This window comes from Enhydra lutris, unplaced genomic scaffold (assembly GCF_002288905.1).
Source record: "Enhydra lutris kenyoni isolate GAN:26980312 unplaced genomic scaffold, ASM228890v2 scaffoldscaffold6, whole genome shotgun sequence".
Classification (NCBI taxonomy): Eukaryota; Metazoa; Chordata; class Mammalia; order Carnivora; family Mustelidae; genus Enhydra; species Enhydra lutris.
This window is the reverse complement of record NW_019154090.1, coordinates 34,946,464-34,959,870: the sequence shown is the minus strand read 5'-3', so window position 1 is coordinate 34,959,870 and position 13,407 is coordinate 34,946,464. Positions and strand designations below refer to the sequence as shown.

General features: G+C 40.2%; 1 protein-coding gene across 1 annotated transcript in view; it reads left to right on the top strand.

Annotated features, from left to right (window-relative positions):
- The window catches only part of LOC111141714 (p21 (RAC1) activated kinase 5), a 284,924-nt gene that overhangs the window by 236,453 nt on the left and 35,064 nt on the right, over positions 1-13,407 (top strand). Inside the window, exon 4 of the mRNA XM_022494496.1 lies at positions 8,530-9,315. Coding sequence (XP_022350204.1) covers positions 8,530-9,315 — 786 coding nt within the window. The remainder of the gene's footprint in view (positions 1-8,529; positions 9,316-13,407) is intronic.

The window sequence follows — 13,407 nt, the reverse complement described above, 5'->3', positions numbered from 1 at the left end:
CTGGTTCTCTGCAAACAGGGTGAGAATTCAGATAAATTGTTAAAAGTAGATACTTTCTGTGAGAGACTCCTGGTTTGTTCTTGAGTCATGGGAATATTTAGCTTACTGACCTCCAAAGAAGCATTTACCCAGAACGACAAAATGGAACACATTCTCGAAGACGATGGAAGACATTGTTTTGTTTTGTTTTGTTTTAAAGACATGCAAGGTCTTATTAGGGCAAAGCTGTTAATTACACACTTCATTATTGTCAAGGTTAATACAGTCTGTGAGAGCAGAGGCCCTTTTTCATCTCTTCCTCGGAACACAGGGAGACAGCTGTTCTTACGGACAGATACATTATAGCTTATCACTGGCCGGCAGCCTGGGGAAGGAGCGCCATGAAATATGGCCACTGTCACCGAGAGAGCAGATGCTGAGCTGGTTCAGGCACAATGGAAAGACAATGAGAACCGGGTGTCAAGCTCAAATAGATTGGGTTGCATTGATTTTTAATGCCTGGCTGTTCCGCAGCATGAAATTCACTGATACTCTTGTAGTTATTACATTATTGATCTCTAAAACTGCACAATCTTGCTTTCATAAACATCAGACACTGACGGCCGTAAATAGTGGTTCTTACATTTTGAAGCCTGGTTAAACCATGTTGTAAAATTCTGGATGTTTGGATTGTATTATCATTGCTTGGCTGTTTATGATTCCTTAAAGTGAAACCTTCTAGTTGCACTGGTCTTCCTGATTGAATAAGGTTATTTGACTCTTCTTTTTTTGTCTTCCTTTTAGGCAGGTCAACAATTTATTTTTAATAGATATATATTTTTTGCAAGCTCCTGCTTGTTAACACTGATGTAATAGTTTTCATGGAAAGAGAGAAAAGTGTGTACTACCTTTAAGAGTAATACACTTATACCATCTGGAAACATTTCCAAATGCTAAAAAGGGGATCCAAGAAAAGACCATGCCTTATATGGCCTGTTACAGTGTCTTGGGGTGTTTCTTTGTTTTTTTGGTCTTTGGTTTTGTTTTTTTGTTTTTGCTATAGATAAAATTTCTTTCTGAAATTTTCCAATATCCACAACCACAACTTTACTTCCATGGCACTCGGGTTTTTTTCATCAATAACTAAGATTTATAGTTTGATACTAAGATCATGATGCTATAGAGGCAGGTGTGCTAAAATAGTGAAACCTATTAAAGTATTCATTTTAGTGAACCATTAGAAACATTTCACCCCTATAGGGAACAGGAAAATGTTGAAGAGTGTAGCTCCTAGCAGCCAACTGTAACATCAAATAATTTTAACACAGTATATACATATGTAATACTATATATGTGTGTATATGCATATATAATGTTATCTAGATACAAAATATATTTAGATATAAATATATATTTATTACAAAATATATAAATATATTTAGCTATATAGATACAAAATATATTTAACTATATACTTAATAAAATATATATATTTAATACACACACACACATATATATAATCCTGAATCCTTTTAAACTGAAAAGTATATGCCAGTCTAATTTTTTTTTTTTTTTAATTTTAAAAGTACTCTAGTTGTGAGGAGTGCCTGGGTGGCTCAGTGGTTAAAGCCTCTGCCTTCGGCTCAGGTCATGATCTGAAGGTCCTGGGATCGAGCCCCACATCGGGCTCTCTGCTTAGCGGGAAGCCTGCTTCCCCATCTCTCTCTCTCTGCCTGTCTCTCTGCCTACTTGTGATCTCTGTCTGTCAAATAAATGAATAAAATCTTAAAAAAAAAAGTTACCCTAGTTGTGGAAAATCTGGAAAATATACTAACCCCATTGAGTACACAGTGTGAAGAGCAAAACACCAGGGTTATCACTGCCTGGGAGCTCATTCAAGATGCAGAATCTCAGCCCCTTCCTCAGACCTAATGCATGAGAATCTCCCTTTAACAGGATCTGCCCATGATTTGTATGCACATTAAGACTTAAGGAACACAGGTCTAAAATATATAGCACCCTTAATCTCCCCACCTAGAGATGACCACTGGCAATACTTTATTGTATTTCTATTAATTTTATTATTCTATATATGTCTTTCAGTTTAAATGGTTGAAAGTCTAATTTTGTTAATTTTTATGGCTCAGACACTACCTTTGTAAGAAAGATACCAATGGAGTGCTAACCATGACTTGAAACTATCTCATTTTTTTTTAGATCTATAAGGAATACCTATTTGATATATATAACAATTGTAGTTAATGATATATCTTTAAACTGAGGAAGCTTGTGTTTTGTATCCCAAGTTACAAATCATAGTTTTTGAAGGTCTAAAACATCAATTCTTCCATTGTATAAAGCTATTTATTTATTCTGTTATTTGAGGCTTTTTCCCCTAAATTATTATCAATCTGATTTAAAAGTAAATTTTAACTTATAAAATAGTGAAATCTACCATTTACTAGAACTTAGTGTATTCTAGAAATTATGCCAACTGTTTTACCCATATTATTGAATCACATTAACCCGATGAGGAAAAGATTTATTCTTGCCATCTTATGGATCAGAAACCATGGCTTTAAAAGCTTAGGTAACTTGCCCACTGTCACATAGCTGGTAAGAGCTGTGAGCCTGATTTGAAACAAGAATAAAAAGTACTACATTGTTTTTTAAAAGTGTTTCTTATTCAGTGAGAGTAATATCAGTAAGATATTTAAAGCATAATTAATGAGAGAAAAAATGGACTCTTCCAAACAGAACTTCATGATGTTATCACTTAGTCATTTAAAAAATACTTACAGATAGTATGGATATAGGCACATTCTAAATCTCTGTTACAGCTTTAGCAGTTACTATATGGATGTGTGGGTGGATGGATAGGTGGTTGGATGGATATATTGATAGATGATAGATAGAAATCTAAATTCCTTTCTCACAGTATTCCCCAGAAAAAAGTGACTGAGTTCCAAGCCTGCACATTCAGCTTATTAATGAAATCGGAAGAGTTTTAGTGGGAAAACAGGACAATTTAAAGGACTCAGTAGTTTCAAAGGAAGTATTCAATAATGTTCTAATCACAAAGGAATCACACGGGGAGGGATTTTTTCCTTCTAAATATCTGTATCCCGGTAGTGAATTTCTAAGACTAACTGTGCAGTTCTATCATAGCCATTTGTTAATTTGCTGAAGATGAACTAACAGGTTCTCTGGATACAAATTCCCCAGGACAAGTGATTGAAATGCGAATTTGGTATGAGTGGGCAACATTTTCTTCTGTTATTATAATTATCCACATAGCCCTAAGAATGGTGGCATCTTAACAGACTCTGATCCGCTCTGTGCCTCCATCATCGAGTAAGTGATGAGCTGGTAATCACCTCTTTCTTTCTTTCTTTCTTTCTTTTTTTTTTTTTTTTCCCTTCTGTATCCAGTATTTCCTCTTGGACCTAGCTCGTAACTCACTCTTCCTGAAAACTTTTTAGGATTTTTAGTTCGTTCATCTCTGATCTTTTCTTTACTCCATAATTTCCATAGCTTAACTAGCCTTCATTGATGAGTTGTGTTTAATGTTCTTTACTCATTTCAGATTTACAAATCTGTGTCCTCTGGAAGGCAGTACATGTGTACATTGGCATGTTTCAAAACTGTTATATATTCCCTCCCTCCATCAGCCTCTACAGTTCCTGGAGGTAGCTGGGAAGGCTATCACTAGCTATCAAGTGATAGTGTCCTTTTTATAAATTGGAGACTAGGTCATGAAAAAAGGATGAAACTAAATCACAAAGCAAATGTGGCTGAAATTAAAACCAGAACCTAGAATTGCCCATATGGTATAAATTCAACAACTCATCACTAGGGAATGGAATGAACAGTAGAAAATATGTATTTTATTGACCCGTTTTTGATGGATTGTGATGTCACACACTAAGTGTTTACATTGCCAACTGGTGCTATTTTGTTTAGCTCAAAAGAGTCGGAAGAGTATCTCAGAAAGAGAGTTAGACTAACGAAGTGATGCAGCATTCATCATGGGTCCGCTGTACTTTGAGAGAGAGAGGACACTAGATTGGAAAAGAGAGGATTTGGGTTTGAATCCCAGATCTGTTATATGTCAGTGGGCAAAGTCAGCTTTGAGTTTTAGTGTCACTCAGGAAAGAGAGGAGGAGGCCTCGATCATCTCTAGATTTTTTCCAGCACTAAGATGCTAGAAGTGATTCTGTCGTCCAAGAGCTGTATTCAGAGATAGGAAGGATGGAAGCAGACAAGAAAGATTAATATTGTTTAAGATGGATAGAATTTAGAGAAATGATTTTTATTTTCTGGGATATAGACCCAAAGATTACATTGAACATGAAAAATTGCAATATAGTTAACTATTATTTGTCAAGTTCAGAGAAAGTCTGGATAATATTTTGGTTAAAGGATTATCCAAACAGGTCCAATAATTGAGAAGGTACTTAAAGGCCTTGGCATACCTTATAGTCATTATTCACATGGCGTATCATTCAGTATGAATGCCCAGGATCAGAAATACCGGGAAGCTACTTTTGGGGAAGACCGCAAATCCCTGAGAACATTTCATTGAGTAATCTGCCAGGTGTTGTTAGAGAGAATAGGAATGTGCAAGAGTACAATCTCTATCCAGAATGCTGGCTAAAAAGACTTTTAGTTGGTCCACTGTGATATAAACAAATTAATACCATTTTCTTAAAAATGTGTACAAAACGTGGGGCGCCTGGGTAGCTCAGTCAGGTGAGCATCGGACTTGATTTCGGCTGAGGTCATGATGTAGAGGTCATGGGATCGAGCCCTGCGTTGGACTTCTTGCTCAGTAGGAACTCTGCTTAGGGTTCTCTCTCTCCCTTTCCCTTTGCCCCTACCCTCCCTCATGCACTTGCTCACTCACGCTCTCTCAAATAAATAAATAAGTCTTTTTTAAAAATTTGTACAAAGCATTATTGAAAAAGAGAGGAGGCCAGTTGTTAAATCCACAGAAAGTAACAGTACCTATGTCTAGGAAAGTTTGAAGAACACCCTGAGCAAATAGAAAGAGAAATGATAAGCAGCTAAGATACACCTGAGATGCAGTTGGAAGCTGCTCAGATAGACATGAGAGTTTTGAGGGTGAGTTTCTAGCATTCGTACTCAGTGCATCAAAAGATGTCCATTTCTTCCTTTCTTCTCCCCTATGCTCACCCTTCCCTGTGCAAGGTATTGCTTCTCCCAAGTTCATCTGTTGTGGTGGGCATAGATGTTGTTGCTCTGAGAAGAGGTCCTGATGTATATATGATACCTGGTTCTTTTTCTCTCTGGGGGATGCTCACACAAAATACCACCTCTTTGGACAATCCATTTATATGTCGCCCCCACAAACAGTCATAACACTCCATATAATGGAATACTATTCAGTGATTTTAAAGAAGAATAGGGAAAAATTGACTATTGATTCACAGAACAACCTGGATTGACCTTAAATGCATTATAGTAAATGAAAGAAGCCAGACCAAAAGGCTCCTTACTGTTTGATTCCCTTCATATGATATTCGGGAAAGGCAGAACTGTAACAGTGGAAGACAGATCAGCAGTATACCAAAGGTTTGGGGAGGAGGTGGTGTCTCACCAGGGGAAGCTTAGGAGAATTTGAGGGGGCAGGTGTAGAACTAATCTGTATGACTCTGTAATGGTGATACATGATGCTTCCCATTTATCAATACCCACAGAACTTTCCAGCACAAAGACTAATTTTTTAAGCCAACCAGGAGATCAAGAGGATCCCAGGATGGAATACAAACTGTGGAAGAAGAATGTACCTGCTACAATGTCATTGAAGAGGGTGTTACCTAAGTAACTTTGGAGAACAAGGCTTTCTTTGAATGGAAGCTTTAAGCCCAAAGCCCATACTAAACACTGTACTCTCGCAGTCAACAGTGTTTCCCATGGTGGTGTGGGGTCATAATTCTGAAATGACTACATCTATACACTGGGATTGAATATCCAAAAGAATGGCAGATGAAGATTCAGGTTTTTCACCAACAAATAAGAGAGAAAGCTGGAATGAACCATGTGGTCCTAGATGAAATTCAGAGACAACAGTAAGAATTCATGTTTAGCTTAATATAGTTACAGATGGACGGATATATTTAGAAATTTCTGTGCCTACTGGGGGAAGTGTGTATATCCATGGATTGCCTGGCTGTGTTCACAGAGACGGTCTGAAACCAGTGTCATCCCAGTAGCAATGAGCACACCCAGCAGCCAGATACTAGTTTCTAGTGTCATTAACCAGTTCAAGGAACCAGGCCTCTTGGATAAATGGTGGATTCTAGGGCAAGGGCAGGGAACTGACAAGATGAACCCAGGGCATCTTGTAGAGCCAAAAGGTAAGGAAGGGCTCAAAAAATAAGAAGATGGGGTTTGGGAAAGGGACAGAGCAGCCAGTCTGAAATAACTCTTAATAAATAAAGCTGGAACAATTAGAGCAACAGAACAAAACATAGCTTAGGGTTATAGTCCAGAGAATAAAGCAAATATCCATGATTTCTATCCATACTGACCAAACTGAATAATTGAATAAGTAAGTAGAACTTGCAAGTCTCCTGTGCAGAAGAATTCCACATATGTTATATATATACCCAACTCAAGGAGGGAGAGTGGTTTACTTCCAAGGGTATGGTTTGGAAAGCAGGGAAGGGAGGGGACTGTAACTCTACATGTGGAAACCTGGTGAACACTACCTGGGCCAGATGACCAAGGCCACCATCATCAGTGATAAGCCCCGTTGATCATAGGCACACTGGACATGATGTGATAAAATTGGTACCTCACTCCATGATCTCCCCACACACGCCCCCCCCCAACCAATAAACTCAATTTAACCATGGGAAAAATATCAGACATTCCTGGTTGAGGGATATTCTGTGGAGCCCCTGACCACTCTTCCTTGAAACTGGCAAGGTCATCAGAAACAAGGAAAATCTGAGAAACTATCACAGGCCAGAGAAGACTAAGGAGATATGACACATCATATCCTGGATGGGACCCTGGAACACTAGGAAAGGAGCTCATGTTTGGTTAATAACAGTGTAAGATGTTAAAAGTATAGTAGGGGATATATGAGTATATTCCGTATATTCTCTTTGCAACCTCTCTGTTAATCTAAAACCATTCCAGAATTAAAAGTTTATTTAAAGGGCACCTGGGTGACTCAGGTCATGATCCCAGAGTCCTGGGATCGAGTCCCACATCCGGCTCCCTGCTCTGCAGGAAGCCTGCTTCTCCCTCTCCCACTCCCTCTTCTGTATTCCCTCTCTCGCTGTGTCTCTCTCTGTCAAATACATAAATAAAATCTTTTTAAAAAAATTTTTAAAAATAAAAGTTTATTTAAAAGAGGAGTATAGACCAAAAGTCTTAATCCCGGACTGATTGGATAGAGAAAAACAAAACCTTGGCTTTCATCCTGGAGACTTTGAGAAACACTGATCTTAGAAGGTATAAGCTTTATAACTTTGACTTTTCCCTCTAGTTTGAAACCCTCTCTTCTACTGAGATGATTTTGAACTCCTTTGCTACATGCTCAAAGGTATTTTTCTCTTACAATCCTGGAAGACCGAAGTCACAACACTTTGTTCTTTGTTCTTTGATCCACCCCCGTCATCTTTTGCGGCAAACCTTGTCATTGTGAAGGCACAGCTGACTGGCTTTGTAAATGGTTTGTGATTTCTTGCTGTTCCTGGTATTCCGGTGTTATTTAGGTTCGTTAAAGGGAATATTTGGGCCAGGCAGTTTGTCACTAAGATTTCAAGTATGACTGTGTCAATTACTAAGCCGTCCAGACGTCAGCGATGATGTTACCAAAGTCTGGTTCTAGGAGGCATTACAGTTAGATGATTAATGAGAATATCACATGTGATCACAAATAAAATCTCCCAAGGAATCTTCATGCTCTTCCTTACTTACAGTTCAGAAAGGGCCTTCCTCCTCCTTAAAATCTGGTAACTTCAATTTTCATGTCTTCCATAAAAAGCTTAAAAAAAAAAGTGTGCCCATTTCTGGGTATATTAATACTCACATGACAGTGTTTACTGGTTTTGCAAATAATCTGAATAATGAATGTAAAAAATAATAAATATGATTTTTCTTACAAGTTATACACTTAAAATTATAATCAGCCTATTGTTAGGTGGTTAGGGTTTATTATTTAAGGATGGGATGGGGTGGGGAGGAGGTTTCCCCTAAACTGGCAAATAAGACAATAATTGCTTATATAATCTTATATAGTCTTCTAAATGGCTTTTTGATGTTTACTCGATCTTTCAATTGAGTGAGGTAAAAGAAAATTTGCAGCTTAAGATCATTTGCAATTTAAGAATATGTGACTTATTTCACCACTGAAATCAGTCAACAATTTTTGTTTATTATCACTTTTTAGGGGATTCCCTGGGGTCATTTTTCCTCTGTGGTTTAAATTAGATGGAATAGGGGTGGGATTCCAGCATCAGTTTGAAAGCATGAAATGTTTTCTTTAAATGGCATTCCCTTTACTATTCCCAGACAATCGTTAGAGGAACTAAACCATGCAAGGAAACCTCCATCAACGGCCTGCTAGAGGACTTTGACAACATCTCCGTGACTCGCTCCAACTCCCTAAGGAAGGAAAGCCCGCCTACCCCAGACCAGGGAGCCTCCAGCCACGGTCAAGGCCATCGGGAAGAAAATGGCTTCATCACCTTCTCACAGTATTCCAGCGAATCTGATACCACTGCTGACTACACAACCGAGAAGTATCGAGAAAAGAGTCTATATGGCGATGACCTGGATCCATTTTACAAGAGCAGCCACGTGGCCAAGCAAAATGGGCATGTTACCAAGACCAAACACGGGGAGGCCCACTATCCTGAGATGAAGCCTTGGAAATCCGATCTCGCCAGATTTCCCCTTGATTATCACGCACACTTGGACTCACTGAGCAAACCAAGTGAATACGGCGACCTCAAGTGGGAGTATCAGAGAGCCTCAAGCAGTTCCCCTCTAGATTACCCATTCCAGTTCACGCCTTCTAGAACTGCGGGGACCAGTGGGTTCTCCAAGGAGAGCCTGGCGTTCAGCGAAAGCGAGTGGGGACCCAGCCTGGATGACTATGATAGGAGGCCAAAGTCGTCCTACCTGCATCAGACCAGCCCTCAGCCCACCATGCGGCAGAGGTCCAGGTCAGGCTCAGGGCTCCAGGAACCCATGATGCCCTTCGGAGGAAGTGCATTTAAAACACACCCCCAAGGACACTCATACAACTCCTACACCTACCCTCGCTTGTCCGAGCCCACAATGTGCATTCCAAAGGTAAAGTTCTTCTTCCCTCCCATGGGCAGGCACCCCACAAATGCGGTGCTAGCATGACCTTCTCACATAGTCAGATTCTAATGTGATGGTTTGCCTTTTAAGTGAGAATCCATATTGAAACCCTACCTGATTTCCATCCGCAAGCCCCAAGGGCAGAGGATATAAGCTAAGGCATGTTTATTCATTAAAATCAAAGTCTTTGGAGATCTCCTACAGGGTTTCTGATTAAAAGGCAAAAAAAAAAAAAAAGAATCTTTATTTGAAAGCTATCCTGATACACTACTATTAAATATTGGGTGCTCATATTATACGAAGTCCTCTGTTAAGGAGCATATGATTGTAAGCCGTTAGATGGAAGAATACAGTGGTTCCTGCCTTCTGGCAAAGTTTACAAGAATCTGTTGAAAAGGAAAAAAAAAAGTCAGGATTACATGGTAAGTTTTTAATAAAGTTCATTTTAAAGTTAAATTTTAATATACTAACCGTTCGAACAGGTAGGGGGTAACAGCTCATTGTGGTTTTGATTTTTCTCTGATGGTGAGTCATGTCTAGAACCTTTCCATGTACCATTGACTATTTGTATATCATCCCTAGAAAAATGTGTTTTTAGGTTCTTTGTCTGTTTTTTGATTGGGTTATTTGGTTTGTTTTTTGTTTCTTGTTTTTGCTATTGAGTTGTGTGAGTTCCTTATATATTTTTTAACCCCTTATCAGACATGTGGTTTGCAGATATTTTCTCCCATCCCATCAGTGCCTTTTCATTTTGCTGATCTTGCCCTTCGCTGGACAGAAGCTTTTTATTTGATGTAGTCCCACTTGTTTTCTTTTGCTATTGTTGCCTTTTGGCGTCAAAGATGAAAAATCATTGCCAAGACCAATGCCAAGGAATTTACCTCCTATTTTTCTTCTAAGAATTTATGGTTTCAGGTCTTACAGTCAAGTCTTCAATGCATTTTGAGTTAATTTTTGTATGTGTGTAAGACAGGCGTCCAGTTTCCTTCTTTTACATATAGCTGTCCAATTTTCACAACACTGTATACTGAAAAGACTATCCTTTCTGCATTTTTATATTCTCAGCAACTTTGTCAAAAATTGACTATGTATATGTAGGTTTATTTCTGGTCTCTAATGTGTTCTCTTAATCTATGAGTCTGCTTTTTTGCCAGAACCATCCTATTTTGATCTCTATAGCCCTGTAATGTAGTTTGAAATCAGGAAGCTTTGTTCTCCTTTATCAGGATTGCTATGGCTAGTTAGGATCAAATATGACTTTTTTGTGTGTGTGACGTATTTGAGCACTCATGGTAGGAAGCTGTTTAGGTCAAGATCATAGAGGAAGTTCTGTTCAGAGGAAATAATGTTTCAGCCCTGGGGCCATATTTGGTCCATTGATCTATTTTATCCACCAAATAGTCATTCCCAACTTCTGATAAATCAAGATATTTCATTTAAAATCTTCAACTTCTGGGTTTTAGGCTTCTCTTTAAAAAAAGGGGGGGAGGGAATGATCTGATACCCCTGGGCCCGCATTTTCACCTAGCACTGGGAATGGAATTGGCTAGAGAAAAAGACTCCCCATTAGAGGGGACAGGCCCTGTCCAGCCCACTTCATTCATTTTCCCCATTAGCCTAATCCCTAAAGGCATTTGAGATTTAATAGGACCACCACCACCACCCCTCCCACAACCCCTGACCACATATCTCACAGAAGGAGAAACAAAGACAGGGAAGTCATGTAGAATGCTTAAGTTTTCATAGTTAGTTGGTTGCAAAACAAGGATGAAATCCAGGTCTGGTCTTTCTCCTAGTGCATTTTTCCCTTTATATGGGCATATGTTATTTAAGGGGCTCAATTGCATTTGCCAGTAAAACCCATGAGAGGCCCCAGTGACCACCAGAACTCTAGGCTAAGTAAAGGAATAGGAAGAGGATGGAGGGAGGGGATAATTTGATTCATTCCTTGCTAGATCCCTCTTCCTACAGACTTCCAAATATAAGGCAAAGCAGATCTGCTCTGAAATCTAGTTTTGTTAATCCCAGAAACAATGCAGAAAACTATTATGGCTCAGAAAAGAAATACATAAAGCAGAAACAATGCAGAAACTGTTGTAGCTCAGAAAAAAAAAAAATAATAATATATTAGCCCTTGGGAACTTCTACCAAGGGTTTTTCAGCTCTCATAATCAAGGGCTCCAAAGATATAAGCTGCTGTTCCATTTCACAGGAGACCCATGAGAAAATCACAAGCAGAATTAGTGGGAGGGTAGGAGGTGGGAGGCATGTTAGTAATTAAAATGTTTACTTGATTAAAAATATAACATCTCTCTAAAAAGACTTAGGTGCCTGTGACTTTAGAGCTGTACTCTTAAAAATCTACCAATCACATTTGGATTTTCTATTGAGGGAAGAAATAGAGATCACGACTCAGATAATTTGGCTGTGCCTCGTGGAAAGTCCTAGAAGCTGGTGGGTTATGTTCATATCTCAGATAATACATGAAAGCATGCAGTTTGCGTGGGTCTCCAGACAGAGCAAAAATGAGGAGGGATGGGTATGCGTAAGTGAGAAAGAGAGTAACAGACACCAGTTTTCTATTTTGGCCTAATGGAGAAGAAAATACCATTAACCCATAGAAAAAATTCCTCCAGTGCTGTCAACTTACCTGATTTTCCCATTCACAAGACAGGAATCAAGGATGTTATAAACCTGTAGGTATCGTCTATCTCCCTACTTCTGAATGTCTGGTGCTAGGGCTGGGCAGATAAAACCTCGGGCAACAAATGAAGCCAAACAAAATCCATCCACATCACACAACTATAAAAACAGCCTGATGTGGAGAGAGGATGCTTTCCACCGTCCCCTGCAGACAAGTCTGCTTCACAGGGAGGGAAACTGGCTAGAGACAGTGTCACCAGGCATCTGATTTTGCTCATTCCACTGTTCTCCAGGGAGCAGGCAGCCTCCAGCTAGCGTGTATTGGTGCTGACCCAGCAATCCGTCCCCGCTCTGGCTCCAGCCCCAAGAAGCCCCCCGCCCCGCCCGTCCCTGCCCCCCCCCCTGCATAATCACAGTTCTGCCGGCTCACTAAGCACTCACTGCGTGCCAGACACACATGTTGCCTTGTTGAGCCTCGTAGTCCTGGAAGGCAGGAACTCTTGCCTGCCTTGCACCTCTGAGGAATCTGGGGGCTTGGAGGGGCTCAGAAACAGCCCAGTCAGTCGTCTGAACTCATTGCTGAGCTGGCATCCAGCTCTCCAGGCTCAACCCCTACACCAGACATTAGACACATCCCCAGTGGCCCAGGAATAGCCTTTGCATTCACCTCACCTTACAAACTCCTTTAAATACCTGCAGCCATGAAGCTCCCTTGGGGAGTGTGGTCCTGTCCCACTCAATAGCAGGATTTCTCGGCCTCCATACTGTGGACATGCTGGGCCTGATGGTTCTGTCTTGTAGGCAGCTGCCCTGTGCACTGGAGGAGGGTAAGCAGCGCCCCTGGCTTCTGTCCCTGCATGCCAGTAGCATCCCTTCCTGTGACATCCAGGCTATTTCCAGACACCGTCAAATGACCTATGGGGCAGCAGGGGGCAAAGCTGGCCCCAGCTGAGAAATCACTGTTCCCTAGCTAACCATTTTGCAAGTACTTTTGGGCATTCAAGGGTGTAGGTCCTAGAGATAAACTACCCCCGGCTTAAACCTGGGTGAGTAAATGGCTTAAACTCCACTCCTCTGTCTATAAAATGGGAATAATCACGTTGTGTGAGGGTTAAATAAGTTGATAATTAGCAGAAGTCTACTTAAGAATGCACACAGTCGACACATGAATCTGTAGGTCTGGCGTGTGGACAGGAGACAGCTGTGACATGAAGCTGAGGGTTACTGTGCCCCAGGCACCGAGCTAAGGATTTTGTAAGCCCTACGCGATTTAGCCCTCATGGCAATGTTGGAAGACTTCAAGATCATCTCCCTTTTACAGTTAGAAAGCTGAGACTCAGAGGCTAGCTCTTTACAGGCAGACAGCTGAGTCAGGACCCAAAATTAGGTCCATCTGACTGCACAGTCTATATATTCCAGAACATTCCTTTTTCCCCA